General features: G+C 37.1%; 1 protein-coding gene and 1 pseudogene across 4 annotated transcripts in view; one reads left to right on the top strand and one right to left on the bottom strand.

Annotated features, from left to right (window-relative positions):
- The window catches only part of ARHGEF6 (Rac/Cdc42 guanine nucleotide exchange factor 6), a 107,903-nt gene that overhangs the window by 62,109 nt on the left and 28,003 nt on the right, over nt 1-17,791 (top strand). For all 4 annotated transcript variants that reach the window (XM_016127494.2, XM_016127493.2, XM_016127495.2 and 1 more), the window contains 2 exons: nt 416-538; nt 16,215-16,353. In XM_016127494.2, the coding sequence (XP_015982980.1) occupies nt 416-538; nt 16,215-16,353 (262 nt within the window). The remainder of the gene's footprint in view (nt 1-415; nt 539-16,214; nt 16,354-17,791) is intronic.
- On the bottom strand, nt 3,134-3,252 carry LOC118608273 (annotated as a pseudogene).

Below are 17,791 nucleotides of genomic sequence, written 5' to 3'. Positions count from 1 at the left end.
ATCTTGAGTCCATGCTGCTTAGCAACCAGCAGGCCACCAAGGCACTATAATATTCCTTTTTGGATTTCATTAGTTTTGTCTGTACTTGAATTTAATCTAAATTAGCCAAGAGTATTTTTAGTGCATCTGGCTATAAATTTGAATATTATAATTTGAATAAATATCTTAAAAGAAAACACCACCTACTAATTACTAATAAGTATTTGACCATATATATTGGCACTATGTTTAGTGGTTAGAGTTAAAGCAGTAGTCAAGAACTTGCATTTCACGGATAAGTGGTTGTAATATAATTTCTCTTTTAACTTTGGCAAAAGAATTTGAAAGGTTTGTATGTTGCCACATTTAATTAGAATTATCTTCCTTTATCTCATTTCTTATTTTACATTCTGTCTTTCACCTGTTTTACCTATAGGTTTCCAGAAAACCAACACAAAGTAGGAGGTTGTCTGCTGAACCTCATGCCTCATTTTAAATCCATGTATCTGGCTTACTGTGCAAATCATCCTTCAGCTGTAAATGTACTCACTCAACACAGGTACATTCTTAATATTTCCCCCAAATAAGCTGTTTTACAATAAGATCCTTTCTAGGACCACCTTGTTTGGAAATTCAAGGTCTCCAGTCAAATTCTTAATTATTCCCATTGATCATGCCAGGAATTGATTCATTGTTACATGGATTGATTGTTTATTAATGTAACAAATAATTTACTGATCACCTAATGTGTGAAAGGTCCTGTACTAACTGATGGGGATACAGTAGTGAACAAGGAAGAGATGGTGCTTCCCCTTATAGAGCATAGAATCTTGAGTGAAAGACATGAAATCAAATACTGTAAACAAGTTATATACAAAAGGGTAATTAAAGGGATGCTATGAGACTTTGCAACTTGATATCAACTTAGTGTGGGATGAGTGAAAGATTAGGGAAAGTGTTGCTCAAGTAAAATTCTATTTAGATCCAATGGTTTAGCCTTCACCTGCTTTAATGAATGTTTTACTTCAGTTGCCGACAAATAGCTAAACTGCCTAGGTTCATCTTTTATTCAATTTCTCTGTGTCTGGTAGAGGAAGTCTCAGACAGTGCTATGGCTAAAAGGCAGCTATTAACATGGAAATGTGGAAGGGAACTAACACTGAACTGTGTGACAGGTACTTTAAGCAAAGATAATAATTACACATTGAATATAAATTGATTTTGATTCATGGAAAACAACAGAATAGTATTTCCTTTAAGAGTCCTTGAAAGAGACTGGAATAAGTCTCCTGCCCTTCTTTACTTTCTGATTACCCATCCCTGACTCATTTACTGATCCATTCATCTGAGCTAGAACCCTACACACAGAGTTCTTAGGACTTAACCTGGAGACTAGGTTCAAAATGGACATGAATTCTGGAGGCTGCTCAGGACTGAAAAGAATATTCTTCTCTTAATCCAGCCTAGACTTGAATTCCAAGAGCCAGGATAGAACATTAATTAATACCAACCCTCAAAAGTGGCAAAAATTTTGGTTTTGTCCTGATTTGTTAGGAGCTTTATTGATTTTATAGAGCTGTTATGTAAGGAAATTTTAAAAATAGAATTCAGTAGGTCCTACTTGAAGGTTAATTTTTTTCTCTCTGACCAAAGTTGTAAACTCTGACAGAATAGAAAATATGGAAGTGAGTTTAAAGAAAGAGAAGCCATGACTCTGGTTATTTAGGCAGTGGCTCAACTGCTTAGAGCTCATATTAGCTAATAATAACACTGTCAATGTGCCAGGCACATGATTTAAAAGCCTATGAGGGAGTTACTATTATTACTATCTCTGCTTTAAAGATAAGACATTAAAAGGTCAAGTAATCTGTCCAGGAACTCATAGCTGTTAAGTGGTTAAGCCAGAATTAGAATCCAGGTTTGTCAGACTTCTAAAAGATATTTTAGCAAGATGTATACTTTACCTACAGAGAAAATACACTAAATGCAAATTTAAAGAATTATAATAAAATGAACACCCATGACCATACCACCCAGTTTAAGAAATAAAATGTTACCATTTCCTTTTTATATAACAGCTTTATTGAGTTTTAATTCACCCATTTAAAGTGTATTGTTGAATTATTTTTAGTATATTCAGAGTTGTGCAACCATCAACACAATCAATTTTAGAACATTTTTATTACTCCTCAAACAAACCTATACTCATTAGTAGTCACTCCCCATTACCAGCCCAAGGCAACCACTGAAAACACTTTGTCACTATGAATTTGCTATTCTGGACATTTCATTTAAGTTTGGAATAACACAACATACAGCCTTTTGTTTTTGGCTTCTTTTACTTAGCATGCTTTTGAAGTTCATCTACATTGTAGCATTTATCAATGCATTAAAAAAACTTTAAAAAGCTAGTCGAGCTATCTTTTGATTATTGTTAATATAGAGTTTCCATCACTTTACTTTTAATCTATCTGTGTCTCGTAGACAACACACACTTGAATCTTTTTTAAAAATCTGACAGTCTCTGTCTTTTAATTGGCATATTTAGGCCATTTATATTAAAAGTGATTATTGATATACTTGGATTAATATTTACTATGTTTGTAACTGTTTTCATTGTACTTGTTCTTTGTTTCTTTTCCACCACCTCCTTTTATTGCCGTCTCTAGTTTTAGTTAAACATTTTATATTATTTCATTTTCTTTTATCTCGTAGCACATTTTTCTTCTGAAAAAATTTTAGTGGTTTCCCTAGAGTTTATAATATACAAACAGCACGTTTGCATAACACTTTACTGCTTCATGGATAATGCAGGTACTTAGAGCATTCTCAATTCTTCCTCATCTCTTTTAACATTGTTTTAATTCATTTTATTTATCTATACAGCAAAATCGCCCAATGTATTGTTGCTATTATTATTTTTAACAGTTATCTATTATATCCATTAAGAATAAGAGAAAGAAAAGGTTGTATTTACTTGAATTTATTATTCTCTGGTACTCTTCCTTTTTTATGTAGATCCAAGTTTCTTTCTCTCTGAAAACCTTTTAACATTTTTTTTAGGTGAGGCAACACTTGGTTGACCTTACAGATCGCAAAGACCTTGTCAGCTTACAATCCCTTATTTTATTTAAAAAAATTTTTTTTGTACCTAAAGCTACAGCACCTGGTTTTCCTAGGTGGTCTCCCATCCAAGTACTAACCAGGCCTGACCCTGCTTAGCTTCTAAGGTCAGACGGGATAGGGCTTGTTCAGGGTAGCATGGCCGAAGACCCTTTTAACATTTTTTGCATAGGTGGTCTACTGGCAATTATTTCCCTTAATTTTTGTTTGTCTAAGAAAGTTTTATTTCTCCCCCACTCCCCTTTTTCCCTTCTATTTTTATTATGGTAAAAAATGATATGAGATATACTCTCAACAATTTTTAATTGTACAGAATAGTACTTTTAACTATAAGCACAATTTTGTACAGCAGATGTCTAGAACTTTTTTCATCTTTCATAAATAAAATTTTATACTGATTGAACAGCAACTTCCCATTTCCCCTTTACTCCAGCCTTTGGCAACCACCACTCTACTCTATGCTTCTATGAATTTGACTACTTTAGATACCTCATATAAATGGAATCATGTAGTATTTATTCTTCTGTGGCTGGCTTATTTCACTTAGCATAATTTCCCCAAAGTTCACCCATGTTATCACATGTGACAGAATTTCCTCCTCTTTAAAGGCTGAGTAGTATTTCATGTACATACCCCATTTTCTCTATCCATTTATTCATCAATGGACACTAAGGTTGTTTCTGTAACTTAGCAATTGTTAATAATGTTGCACCAAACATAGGAGTGCAAATACTTTAAGATCCTGGTTGGTTTCAGTTCTTTTAGATAAATACCCAGAAGTGGGATTGCTAGATCATATGGTAGTTCTATTTTTAATATTTTGAGTAATTTCCGTACTATTTTCTATACATAGTGACTGCACCTTTTTACATTCCCACCAACAGTACGCTAAGGTTCCAATTTCTCTACATCTTTGCCCCCCCCCACACACACACACAGTCACACTTCTATATCTATCTATCTATCTATCTATCTATCTATCTATCTATCATCATCATCTATCTATATCTATCAATCAATCTATCTATCTATAATGGCCATCCCAACCAGATGTGAGGTGATGTCTCACTGAAATTTTGATTTGCATTTCCCTGTGATTAGTGATGTTGGGCATCTTTTCATATACCTGTTGATCATTTGCATGTCCATTTAGGAGAAATGTCTATTCAAATCTTTTGCCTATTTTTAAACTGGTCATTTGTGTTTTTACTATAGAATTGCAGTTCATTTTTTTATATGATTTGAGATTAACCCCTTATCAAATATATGATTTGCAGATATTTTTTCCTGTCCCATAGGTTGCCTTTTCACTCTGTTGATTATTTCCTTTCCTGTGAGGCAGGCTTTTAGTTCGATGTAGTTATACTTGTTCATTTTTCCTTTTGTTTCCTGTGCTCTTGGTGTCATATCTAAGAAATCTTGCTAAGACCAGTGTTGTGAAGCTTTTTTCCTATATTTTCTTATAGTAGTTTTGGAGCTTCAAGTCTTAGGTTTAAGTCTTGAATTCATTTTGATTTGATTTTTGTATATGGTGTAAGATTAGGGTCAAATTTCATTTTTCTGATATGAATATCTGGTTTTCCCACCACCATTTGTTAAAGAGATGATCTTTTCCCATTGTTTATTCTTGTCACCTTTGTTGAAGATTGATTAAGCATATAAATGTATTTTTCTAGGCATTCTGTTCTGTTCTGTTGTTCTAGTGCCTATTTTTATACCAATACCGTGCCATTTTAACTATTGTAGCTATGTAATATGTTTTCAAATAACAAATTATGAGGCCTCCTACTTTATTCTTTTGTCTCAAGATTGTTTTGGTGATTTGGGGTCCTTTTTAGTTTTATACAAATTTTAGGGTTGTTTTTCTATTTCTGTAAAAAAGTGCCACTGGGAATTTCATGAGGATTGCAATGAATCTGTAAATTACTTTAGGAAGTATGGACATTTTTAACAATATGAAATCTGATCTGTGAAAGTGGGATGTCTTTCCACTTGTTTGTGTCTTCTTTAATTTCGTTCATCATTTTTTTTGTAATTTCCAGTGTACAAGTCTTTGACCTCTTTGGTTTAGTCCTAAGTATTCTTTTTGATATTCTTATAAATGAGAATTTTTTCTTAATTTCCTTTTGGGATAGTTTATTGTTAATAGACTATGCTGCTCAAAGGGGACAAAGCTGTATACCTCTTGGATCATGTCCTGCATGAACTTGTTGTGCTCGCTGAGGCACCCGAGGCAGCAGCTATGCCTCAGCTTGCTCACATTCTTGGTCACCTTGTGACCCTGTTGAGGCCCATGGCCATGGGGTAGTGCAGAGCCACGGCTGCTGTTCCTTAATGGCTGCTGTGGTGGAAGGGCCCCCAGATTTTTTTTACATTTCTATTTTTATAAAATATATATTTTTTATCCCTTTATTTTTAGTTTGTGTGTGTCTTTTGATCTGAACTGAGTCTCTTGTAGGCAGCATATGTAAGGGTCTCATTTTCTTATTCATTCGGCCACCATATCCTTTGGTTGGAGCACTTAATTCTTTTTGATTTGAGGTACTTGTTGATAGATATGTAGTTACTGCCACTTTATTCATATTTTTGATGTTTTCTTTTTCTTCTTAAAGAAGTCCCTTAACATTCCTTATAATACTGGTTTGGTGGTGATCAACTCCTTTAGCTTTTTCTTATCTGGGAAGATCTTTATCTGTCCTTTAATTCTAAATGATGGCCTTGCTGGGTAGAGTAATCTTGGCTGTAGGACTTTGCTTTTCATCACTTTGAACATTCTGTGCCCAGCCCTTCTGTTTCTGTTGAGAAATCAGCTGGCAGTCTTATGGGAGCTGCCTTGTACATAACTGCTTTTCTCTTGCCGCTTTTAAGATTCTATCATTGTCTTTAACCTTTGGCATTTTAATTATGATGTATCTTGATGTGGGCCTCTTTGGGTTTATGTGTGGGACTCTCTTTGCTTCTTGGGCTTCTATGTCTATTTTCTTTGCCAGGTTAGGGAAGTTTTCTGTCATTATTTCTTCAAATAAGTTTCAATCCTTTGTTCTCTCTCTTTCTGGTACCCCTATGATGCGAATGTTGGCACACTTGATGTTGTCCCAGAGACCTCTTAAAATATCCTCATTTTTTAGACTCCCTTTTCTTTTCACTGTCCTGATGAGGTGTTTTCAGCTACCTTCTCTTCCAAATCTCTAATCTAATCCTCTGCTAAATCTAATTTATTGTCGATTCCCTCTAGTGCATTCTTCATTTTGGTTATTGTATTCTTCATTTCTGACTGGTTTTTATTTTTTCTATCTCCATTTTTTTGTTTTCTATCTCTTTATTGAAGTTATCACTGAGACCATTGATCATCCTTATAATAAGTGTTTTGAACTCTGCGTCTGGTAGATTGCTTGTCTCCATTTTGTTTAGTCCTTTTTCTGGAGCTTTGTTCTGTTCTTTCACTTGGGACATGTTTCTTTGTCTCCCCATTTTCGCTGCCTACTTGTGTTTGTTTCTATGTATTTGGTAGAGTTGCTGCATCTCCCAGTCTTAGTAGAGTGGCCTTATGTAGTAGGCATACTGTGGGTCCCAGTGGTGCAGTCTTCCCTGGTCTACTGAGCTGGGTGCTCCAGCTGTGTCACTGTGTAGGTTGCGTGTGCTTTCTTGTAATTGAGCCTTGCTTGCTGTTTGCTCATTAATGGGAGGTATTGACCCTCAGGCTGATTGGTTGAGAGGACTGGCCATGACTACAATAGAGGAGCTATTGTGCAGGGGCCGACCCTATTACATAAGACTTGCTTCAGCAGAGTTCTGGTGCCAGGCCAATGTGCCCTTTGGGTGTGTGGTATGAAGCTATCAACTGGTATGAAGCTGTCAACTGGACATATTGGTTATTGGGACTTTTAGGAGGGCCTCTGGTGCAGGCCAAGCTGCTCCTTGTACTTTGCCTGGGACCACTTGATATAAGCTATTAAGTTATCTGCAAATGATTGCCACTTGAACTGGGCTTGGAGGTACCTGGAAGAGGCTTAGTTGTGAACTGAGGCCAGGTTTGGGGCTCCTTAGCAAGAGGTATAGGGCATGCTGAGGCCATATGCTACTTATTTTTGGTTTGTGAAACTTTGAGAGATTTTAGGAAAGTCCAGACTCAGCATGAGCCAAAACAAGCCATTTTTATGGAAAAACCACTGGAAGCCATTTAGGTGGACCTATAGTTGGGTGAGAAAGGTTTTCAGGGATTCACCAGCACAGAGCAAAGTAGGTTGATGGAGACCCAGATATAGCTTCCACAGGCTGGGTGGAGGAAAGGCTTAACAAAGGAACTATGCCCTCTGCCAGTACTTTTGTGTGAGAGAAAGCTACTCCTCCAGCTCTTGTCCTGAAGCCAGCTAACTCAGTTTCAACCTGTATGTCCCTGGTGACTTTCAAGCTGCTGCCCCAGTGCTAGAGCTCAGAAAAAGCAAGTCTGTTAGTAAGTTCATGCCTGGGCTTTTAAGGAAAACACCTGAGACACCTGAAACCCTCTCTCTCTCAGCCATAATCTCTGATGGTTTTCACAGCCAGAAGTTATGGGGACTTCCCTCCTTGGCACTGGAACCCTGGTCTGGGGAGCCTGGTGTGGGGCTTGAACCCATCTATCCTCACAGGGGACCTCCACAGCTGAGATACCCCTCCCAATTCGCAACTACCACACAGGAGTGTGAGAGCAGCCCATTTTACATCTTGGCTCCTCCTACAAGTCTCCTTGTGGCCTCTTCTGTATGTCCCTTGTTATAGGACTTCTGTTCATTTGGACTTCAGGTGATTCTCAATGATGGTTGTTCTGTAGTTTAGCTGTAACTTTAATGTGGTTGTGGAAGAAGGTGAGCACAGTGTTTACCTCCTCTGATGTCTTGTCTGAAAGCCTGTTCTGACCCTTCTTAGCTGTCTCTTTCCTTAATTCTCTCTAGTGACCTAGCTAGACTATGGTTTAACTTGTTGCTCTTAATTAAAAGGAGCTACCAGCTTCCTCTTATTTGATTACCCCCAAATCTTTATGATTTTTACAAGAGCCCTTAGGCTTGAATTCCACACTCCCCCCCACTCTCTTTTTTCAATTAAAACCAATTACTTGGGGAAAAGCTTTAGAACTCTCTGTACCTAAGACTGCTGCTCCCCCTTCGAAACATCTTTGAGCCACAACTTTAAGTGCTGAGCAAGGCAGTAACTCTCTGCTTGCCTCTCCCATCACCGTACCCTACAAGTGAGCTTCAGTGAAGGTGATTAGGCCCTACTATTTTCAATCCGCCACTCTTGGAGTAGATTCTCCTCCGTTTGTGTGGGGGCTGAGTGGAGAAGGAAGCCTCCAACGTCTCAGTCACCCTTGCCAGGAATTTAGCTTTTTCAACTTAGTTGAAGCTGATGAAATGTGCTAATGAGTTATTTTGTCCTTGAATTGGAAGCTGAGGGAAGAGGGAGGCCTGTCTTCTTGGCCACACTTGCCTGGAGTGGAGCTTGTGACAAGCTGAGGTGGGAAGGAAGGAGAGGGGAGATAGCAGGTCATAGCTTAAATGCCTGAACTTTCCCTATTCTTCATGAGTCTTAGCATTTTTTAATAAATTTTTTTTTCATATATCATATGCCATTAAGATGATGTTTAGAGACATTAAATGGTTGTTTTTATGGTTCCCACGACTATGCTTGCTTCCCTGGGGAATGAGTTCATGGAGTATCTCATGCCATCATCTTGAAAGTGAAACTCTGTACCGTTTTTTAAGCCCCTTTGTGACACTCCTTGATCTCAGCCTAAACTTTTTACCACTTTTAAATTGTCTCAATTTACAATTCCGCCACTTAGAAGTTGTGTTTCCCAAGGTAATTTACTCTAAGCCATGGTTTCCTAACTTGTAAAGTGAAGATAAAACTACCTACCTTGTAGAGTTGCTATGAGGATTAGATGAAATAACACCAAGTCCACAGCATATAGCACAAGGTAGCTGTCAACACTACCCATTTCTACTTTATTCACCTTCTACCAGCTACTAGTTGTTTTTTTTAGGGGAAAAAATGGATATTTCAAGCACACAAAGAACAGGGAAAATAAAATAAAGTATACCCACAAACCCACCATTCAGCTTAAGAAACAAATTATAGCTGCAATTGGAGTCCTGTATATACACTACAATATTTCCTACTCCTCCCTCTGCTTCATTAGAGGGAACCATAGTCCTACATTTGTTTTTATCATTTCCTGTAATGTTTTCATATTTTGCTACCTATCTTCAATCAAGAAAAAAAATAGTTCATGGGTATTTCTCCTGTGATAGATACATAACCATTATATATATATACAAATTTTAAAAAATATTTTTATTTTTTTTACATTTTAATTAGTTTCAAGTATACAGTACATTGTTTAGACATCTATATAGTTAGTAAAATGATCCCCCTAATTGCTCCCTCCCTCCCCTGACCATCCACCTAGCCAATGTATTAATGCTAATTGCATTCCCTATGCCATGCTCCCCATCCCCGAGATCATCCATCAACTACTAATTTGTACTTCTTTAATGCTTCACCCCATTCTCCCAGCCCCCCAAACTCCCCTTCCCTCTGTCCATCACCAAATTGTCCACTATACTGTGAGTCTGTTTTTGATTAGTTCGTTATTTTTATTCCTTAAGTTCTCATATAAGTGAAATCATAGTGTTTATCTTTCTCTGTCTGATTTAAATACCTTCTAGGTCCATCAAAGCAATAACTTTTTCTATCTTCTTCCTTTTCATATGTAGGATTCTTGTTTTCTTATCCTTTTAACCATTCTATCTTTTGGTTGGAGCACTTAATTCTTTTCCATTTAAGGTATTTATTGATAGGAGTGTAGTTATTACCATTATTTATTCCTGTTTTTGATACATTTTTTCTTCTTAAAGAAGTTCCTCAAACATTTCCTGTAATACTGACTTGGTGGTGATAAAATCTTTCAACTTTTTTTTTTTGGTCTGGGAAGCTTTTTATTTATCCTTCAATTCTAAATGATAGTTTTGCTGGATACATTATTCTTGGTTGTATATCCTGGGTCTTCATCCTGTCGAATATTTTTTGCCAAGCCCTTCTGTCTTGCATAGTTTCTTTTGAGAAATCAGCCACCAGTCTTATGGGTGTTCCCTTATAAGTAATTATTTCTTTTTATCTTGCTGCTTTTAATATTCTTTCTCTGTCTTTAACCTATGGCATTTTAATTATGATGTGTCTTGGTGCGGGTCTCTTTGGATCCCTGAATTTTGGAATTGTCTGAGCTTCTTGGAGTTTTATGTCCATTTCCTTCACCAAGTTAGGAAAGTTTTCCATCATTATTTCTTCAAACAGCTGTTCAACATCTTGGGTTTCTTATGTTACACCAATCAGGTGAATATTTGGAGCCTTAATAGTGTCCCATATGCTCCTTAAATTATTTTTATAGTCTTGGCATCTCTTTCCTTGCCATTCTGATTGAGTGTTCTGATTGGCTTCCCTGTCCTCTAGATAGAGCATTTGATCCTTTTCTTTATTCACTTTGTTTATTCCATTTAATATACTTCTTATCTCAGATAAAATGTTTTCCATTTCAGACTGGTTCCCTTTTATAATTTCCATTTATATTTTTATCTCTTTATTGGAGTTCTCTACACTTCTCAAAAGTTCATTGAGCATCTTTATAACGAGTGTTTTGAACTCTGCATCTGTTAGATTACTTGACTCCATTCTATTTAGATCTCTGTTCTGTTCTGTCATATGGCTTCTGCTTCTTTGTCTTCCCATTTTGGCTGCCTTTCCATGTCTGTTTCTGTGTACTAAGCACAGCTTCTAAGTCTCCCGCTCTTATTAGTGTGGATTTGTGAAGTAGGTGTCCAGTGGCACAGTCTTGAGAGGAGTTCAGCTACAAGTCAAATTTAGCCCCAGCCCATGCCCCTCTGGGGCCACCTGTTAAAATTCAGCAAGCAATCCATAGGTGCTGTGCTTATAGTTGCCTCAAAAGGCCACACCAGAAACCGAGGCCTGCTACCTCCACCAGTGTGAGTCTCAGCAAGGAGCACCTGACTCACTGAGTATACATCTGGTTGTGGCTTGGGTAGGGCCACAAGTTGGGGGAAGTGGAGTTTCAGGGAATCCTCTGGGCAGAGCGACCTTTGTTATCCAGTTTGATGTAGGCGCTGTGTCCACACACTGGGAGTGGGGAGGGCTCAACAGGAAATAGTGGATACCACCCGCACTTCCGTACAGGTGAGTCTCGTCTCACTTGGCCCTCACTCTGACAATGTCTCCCTATAAGTCCCTGGTGTCCCCTGCATGCAGCTGAATGGGCATTGGTGCTCAGAACAAGCAGGTCCTTCACCGTGAAAATCTACTTGTGGACGCGGCCCCTTTAAGAGGCTTCTGCCGCTGCTGCAGCCTTCGTCTCACTCAGCCCCTTGGGTCTGGGCAGCCCCGCGTCCTCCCCCCCGCAACCCCCCCCCCCCGTCCTACCTTCTGCCATTGCAGGGTGATTTCTTATATTTCTCCCTAGTTGTATGGCTTGTTCATCTAGATCCCAGATGATTTTTCTTTACTGCTGCTCCTTGTTTCTGTCACAACTTTGATTCGGTCACCAGATGGATGAACAGAGCCTCTATCATCTATGCCATTTTTTTCTCCTCTCTATAAGGGAAAAATTTTTAATACCAATTAAAAGAGATCCCCCACATGTTAGCTTCCCATTTTACCAACATATTCTTTTCCTTTTAGTCTGAGAACAGCAATGCCGGATAAATACCAGAAAGAAATGGTGTACCTCAAACAGCAAACTTTTATAATGTTTAGAAAACATTCTGTGGTAAATCTGTGTACTAAAATTTTAGACTGAATTTACCCATATTACCAATTTAATTTTATAAATAACAGTATAGAGCCCTTCAAATTTTATGATTTAAAGTTGTTACATGGTTAATTTAAAGATTCTCAACTTTGGGGGGAATTATATCTTTTTTGCCTGATTTTGGTTAGTGATGTTTTTTGAGATTTTTATAATGTCCCTTGAAATGATGGAAGACTCATTGGAGTCCCATAGAACAGGATTTTTATCTTACATGTCAGGGCTAAAAATTCAATTAAAATACTTGGGGTTTTCCTCAGATGTGTTTCTAACATAGTGTCAGGTATTTTATATACATCTTTAATTTATGCTGATACTAGAGGAAAATCATAGTTGAATGAAATTCACAGAAAATTCAGATTAAAATCCTGTGTCAGATGAAGGTTTCCACTGAAATAAGGACGTTGGTGAATTTCTGTTCTTTCCCTGCTGAAGCAATAGATGCTTAGAAGCAGGAAAATCACTGTGAACCTGAGCAGGCTAGTCAGTTGAACTTCTTCCTTTCAACCTGCAGGTGGCAATATCACACCAAAATTCCTGTGACATTTGGCAATGTGAAGGCCGGCAGCCTTAAAATTGTATGATTGTATGTTGGCACCTTGTTAAAAATGCAGTAATGTATTATTTTAACTTGGATATATAAGCAGACCCCAACCTTGGTATGTCTCCAGATTTACATATATTTGAATGACTGCCCCGGTCTTTTGCTACCCTGAGTGAGGTCTTTTGGGATTTCCCCTCTCTCTCCCCTCTGGCTTACTACTTACTGTAGCTTGTGTTTCTCCCTTATAAAAATACCTACTTCTCTACTGTGCTTCAGTGTACCATCCATCCTCTTCATGAGGGAGAGGGACCTGGAGTTAAAAAAGAGGAGGAGAGAGTTAGTGCTAAGACAGATCTGGACCTTACTTCCATCTCTATTGCAGCAACTATCACGGACATTGCTGTGTATTTTCCCTCTTGTTTTATTGACTCTATGTTTATCACTGTTGCCAACAATGAAGACTTTGGGAAAAACCCGAAGAGTTTTTTTTTTTTTACTTGCCTTGGGCACAAAGAACACAGGAAAAATTCTGAGACTAGGTTCTGTTCTATTTCTATCTTTGAGGCACCAGGGAAGGGAGCAAGTGCGACTGAACACAAACAAAAAGTGGTGAGGACAAAAAAGATGCAGACAGCCTAGTCTCTGGGACTGGATAAATGAAAAGGGATAATAAGAGTCACCCAACCCAGTTGAGTGGTATCCTTGGAATTTTCCACTTGCCAGAGGCCTGAGCCTTCTAGATTCTCATGCCTCATCTCCCCTTTCCAGGCCATAGTAATGCCCATGAAAGGCTGGAGGAAAGGAGGAAAAGGGTGGGGAGGGGAAATATCTGATCTTTTTCTAGCTGTTCCAGGTAGAGTTATCATTTAAAGTAGAAGTCTATGCAAAGATTCCACAGAAACACAGTTACACAAGAGGGTTAAGTTCTGTAGTGATATTATAATGTAGGATAGTTTTTTGAGCTTTCCAGCCCAACCCAGAACATAGCAAAGCCCACATTCACCATGAAATCTATGAGATAAATGTATGTTGACTTTCAAACATTTATACACTGAGAAATGCTTCTGTTGTATCGCATCACATATATAGAACATGATAAGCTTGATAAGCAAGTCTTCACTCACTGGCATTTCAAAAAGGCTGTATACCATTTTAAAAAATGAATTTAAAAGACAGATTGTTCTTTGGTATAATAATATATATTTGAATATTATATTTGTGTATACTGACATTTATGTATTAAATTTATTTGGTTAAGTAAAATGTATCTTTCAGGATCTATTTATCATAATGGGCAGTAGCTTTATAAGACAGTGTTGTTCTTTTGCTGCACTAGTAAAATGTTCTTTTCTTCCCGATAACCGGTGACCTCATGTTATGTTGAAAAATTAAAAAAAAAACTTTTAAGATGTTTAACAAGCCCAGAAGTTAGAATGCCAAATGAAAAGTAATAACAGCATGCACATTAGCAGTTTTAATTTTTGTAGCCCTTGTAATAACTAGAGTAGAACATTGAGGATGTAGGCAGTTAGTTATGAAAAGAAAAAAGTAAAACCTGTTTACCAAATTTAAAAATTAGCAAGGTGATTTTCTCTAAATTACATTTCTACTCAAATGCACTCTCCAAATTCAAATTATTTTCTTAATTATATTTCATATGAGATGAATTTTTAAATCTCTGTGCACTTTATGTTCTTGGTTAGAAATTAAACATTGACTGAATTTTCATTAAGCTGGAAATCCCAGTTTAATGGTAGCTTTTAAAGATGCAATTTTAGCAAGATATTTGCCTTGGAATAATAATTACAGTAATAAAAGTGCATCTACTAAGTACTTTAGAGTTTATAAAATCCATTCCTGTATAGAGGCAGTGTGGTGTCATGGAAAGACCTGAGGCTTTGACTTCAGATCTGGGTATAAACCCCAACTTAGCCATGTACTTGCTGTTACTCACCCCTCCTGAGTCTCAAGTTTCTCATCTGTAAAATGAGGGTAACATGTGTGTTGAAATGTGAATATTAAACAAAAACAAATGCGTGCAAAGATGTTAGCATGAAACAATAGCCTTATAAACCTCAAGCATTTAATCTTCACAATTTTAGTAGGAAATAGGTTTTATCTCTATTTTATAGATGAGTAAGCTGAGGCTAGGTCACTGATCCAGGGTCATCAAATCTGTTTTATGACTCCAAGTCACAGCACTTCCCTCAGCTACTTCTGAAGCAAGACTGCAACACCTGCTCAAATAACATCGATTATTAAATGTGACCTATCAGTTGTGATTTGATCTCAGCCCTTTCCCCCCCTGATATACAAGTGATTCTCAAAGCTGGTATGTAAAATGAAATACCATCTCTCTCTCTCCTGCTAACAAAACCCAAGGAGGGAGAGAGTCTATTAATAGAAATTAATATAACCTATAATACATCCTATTCTCACCACCCAATAGTCAATACTGATAGCAAGTTTCTTTGAACACATTTCCTAACTTATTGCAATACACCATAGTTGGGAACCGCTGCATAAGATGAGTTCTAGGAAGAATAAGTATGACATTTTGTAAATGAGATCTTCTGTCGGGAGAGTGATGAGAAAGATTGGTGGAACTAGTAGGAGTCTAAAAAGTTAAGACTTGATCTTATAGGCAATCAGAGGTTCTTGAGTAGGAAAGCAACAAATTTAAAGTGGTGGTCTGCATTATGGTTCAGAAATGAACAAGCCTGGAAATCCGAGAGACCAGTTGTATTATTGAAGTGAACCAGATAAGATGAGAAGGCCTAAACTAAGGCAGTGGCAGTGGGGATGAAAAGGAATAAACAGATACAAGAAGACTAGTGACTGATTGTGTATACATGGGCAAGAAGGAGGTAAAGGGGTCAAGTGATAAGCAGAAGATTCAAAATATGCTTTCAGGCAGTAGGTGTCCTTTAATTGTATTTTGTGGAAATGTTTATTAAAATGATCTTGCAGCCTCAGGACTCAATATCTTGTTGGTGGAAAGGAAATAATATACAGGATGCTAAAGGGCAGAGAAAGCACAAACTTAGAATTAGATATTTGTAGGACATAGTTATCATTTTAAATTTTCTATCAAATTGTTAAGGTATCTTGCTATACTGGTTTCAGATCCTAGGCTGAGTGACTTTGTAATTAGTCACATAAACAGGCTGCTATCTGAATTTAGGACTTGTTCTGGTACATTACAAGTGGGTAATCCAGTGATAGGGAGCTCTTGGTGAGTGGTGACACTTGGCATCTGACCAGCAAATAACTAGAATGTTTCAAGTGACTCAGAATTTTTTTTAAAAAAAAACCTATCATTGAGGTCATCTGATAGACTGTTTGTTCTATTCTCATGATGCGGGCTCCATATGGGCAAGGATTTTGTTTTGTTCACTGTTATATCCCCAGCAGAGAATGGAGCCTATCTCTTAGTAGATGCAATCATTCATTGTTAGATGAGTAAATGAAGCCAACCATCATGAGTTACATGGCTCACCACTGTAACCCTGGTGCTGTGTGCAGTGCTGATTGCATAGGAGGAACTGAATAAAGGTTTACTGAATTGAGTTAAAATGAATTGGACAGCATTTGGAATAGTGAAACAAAATTTCATTCGGTTTTATTTTCTGTGAAAGACAATAAAATAATGTTCAGGTGGTAATTCTTTACATGGAATATTAAGCAGTAACAGAACTGTATTTGTGATTTTGCTAGTGATGATCTAGAGCAATTTATGGAAAATCAAGGTGCATCCAGCCCAGGTATCCTCATTTTAACAACAAGCCTCAGCAAACCATTCATGCGACTGGAGAAGTATGTTACTCTCTTGCAAGAGTTGGAACGGCATATGGAGGTAAGGGAAAGCACGCTTTTTTAAGCTCAGATACAAAGTATAGATCTCTGCTTTGGAGGAAGCTATCAGTTTGCCTCCAAGCTAGTCTTGCTGAAGAGTTCAAAAAAAGCCTTGATTTCCAAATTTACTTAATCCAGTCTTCCCTCTTCTCAGGCTTTTACTTTTCCTCAGCATGCAACAAAATAAGAAGGGGATGTTGTGTTTTTTTTTCCTCTGAAGAGTTTTTACTTTTTATGTGTTTTTATTTATTTTTTCCAGCTTTATTGAAATATGATTGACAAATAATATATATCAATAAAATATATGTAAAAGTAATAATACAAATAAAAATTGCATATATTTAGGTTATACATGATTTTTTAAGGTGTATAATGTGATAATTTAATATAACATATACATTGTGGAATGATTACCACAATCAAGTTAATTAACAATTCATCACCTCACATAGTTACCTTTTTTATGAGAACACTTAAGATCTACTTTGTTATAAAAAATATACAGTATAGGGTTATAAACTACAATCACCATTAACTGGTTTATCTTATAATGGAAAGATCCCCATCCTTTACTATTAGATACTCATGATCACTCTTCCTCCTTTAGTCCTCCCAGCCTCAGTCCTGTTGTTTCTGTCAAGTCTCTGCTAGCTTGTTGACTTAGGTTTTCTTCTGCCTTCTCATCTGTAGATAGTGGCTCAATCGAAATCAACCAAGAAATCTATTCTGACATATGAACCAACTTTATTATGGGAGATAAACAAAACAAAACAACATTAGAAAATATAAAGACTATTTCACTATAGACAGGAATATTTAGTTCTAGAGCTGTGTGGTCATTCAGCTTTTGGATTCTGGATTACAATGAAAGTTTCTGGTATTTCCTTAAAGATTAATTAATAGGTCTAATGTTAGTTTATCTCTCTATGCTTCTATACACCTACATCAAACATTTTTGCTTACAAACTTACAGTTAACTTGCAACAGCTGTAGCATAGCTATAATCTTTTCTAAATATAAAAATTTCATGAAGGCCTGATAATTGAATATTTTTTCATCAAGAGTCTAGATCCTCTTATTAAAAACCAATCAACATGGAGAGCTTCTTGAGCCATTCTTGTGCAATCAAACATGGGGTTTGAGGTGTGGGTGGGAGAGGAGGGCCTACTGGGGGAGGCTGCATTTACCCTACTTGCTCTTCCTGTGTCTGGGGAAAGGTTTTGAGGTTTTAAAGGGTTAGATTATCTTTAAAAAAAAAAGGTTGCACACTGACGGTCTTGTCAGCATTTGTAAGGATTGAAAGCATGAACTCTGAGCGAAACCACATTCTCAGGTTATTTGACCTGCCAGAAAGCTGGAGGCAGTGGGTATCTAGTTAGTAAAGCCTGCAGGAATAAAATTTCAGTTAAGGCTTGAGGACATGTTGACCTCTGGATGCC

The sequence above is a fragment of the Rousettus aegyptiacus genome, unplaced genomic scaffold, assembly GCF_014176215.1.
Source record: "Rousettus aegyptiacus isolate mRouAeg1 unplaced genomic scaffold, mRouAeg1.p scaffold_m13_p_9, whole genome shotgun sequence".
NCBI lineage: Eukaryota > Metazoa > Chordata > Mammalia > Chiroptera > Pteropodidae > Rousettus > Rousettus aegyptiacus.
This window is presented reverse-complemented; position numbering and strand designations above follow the sequence as displayed.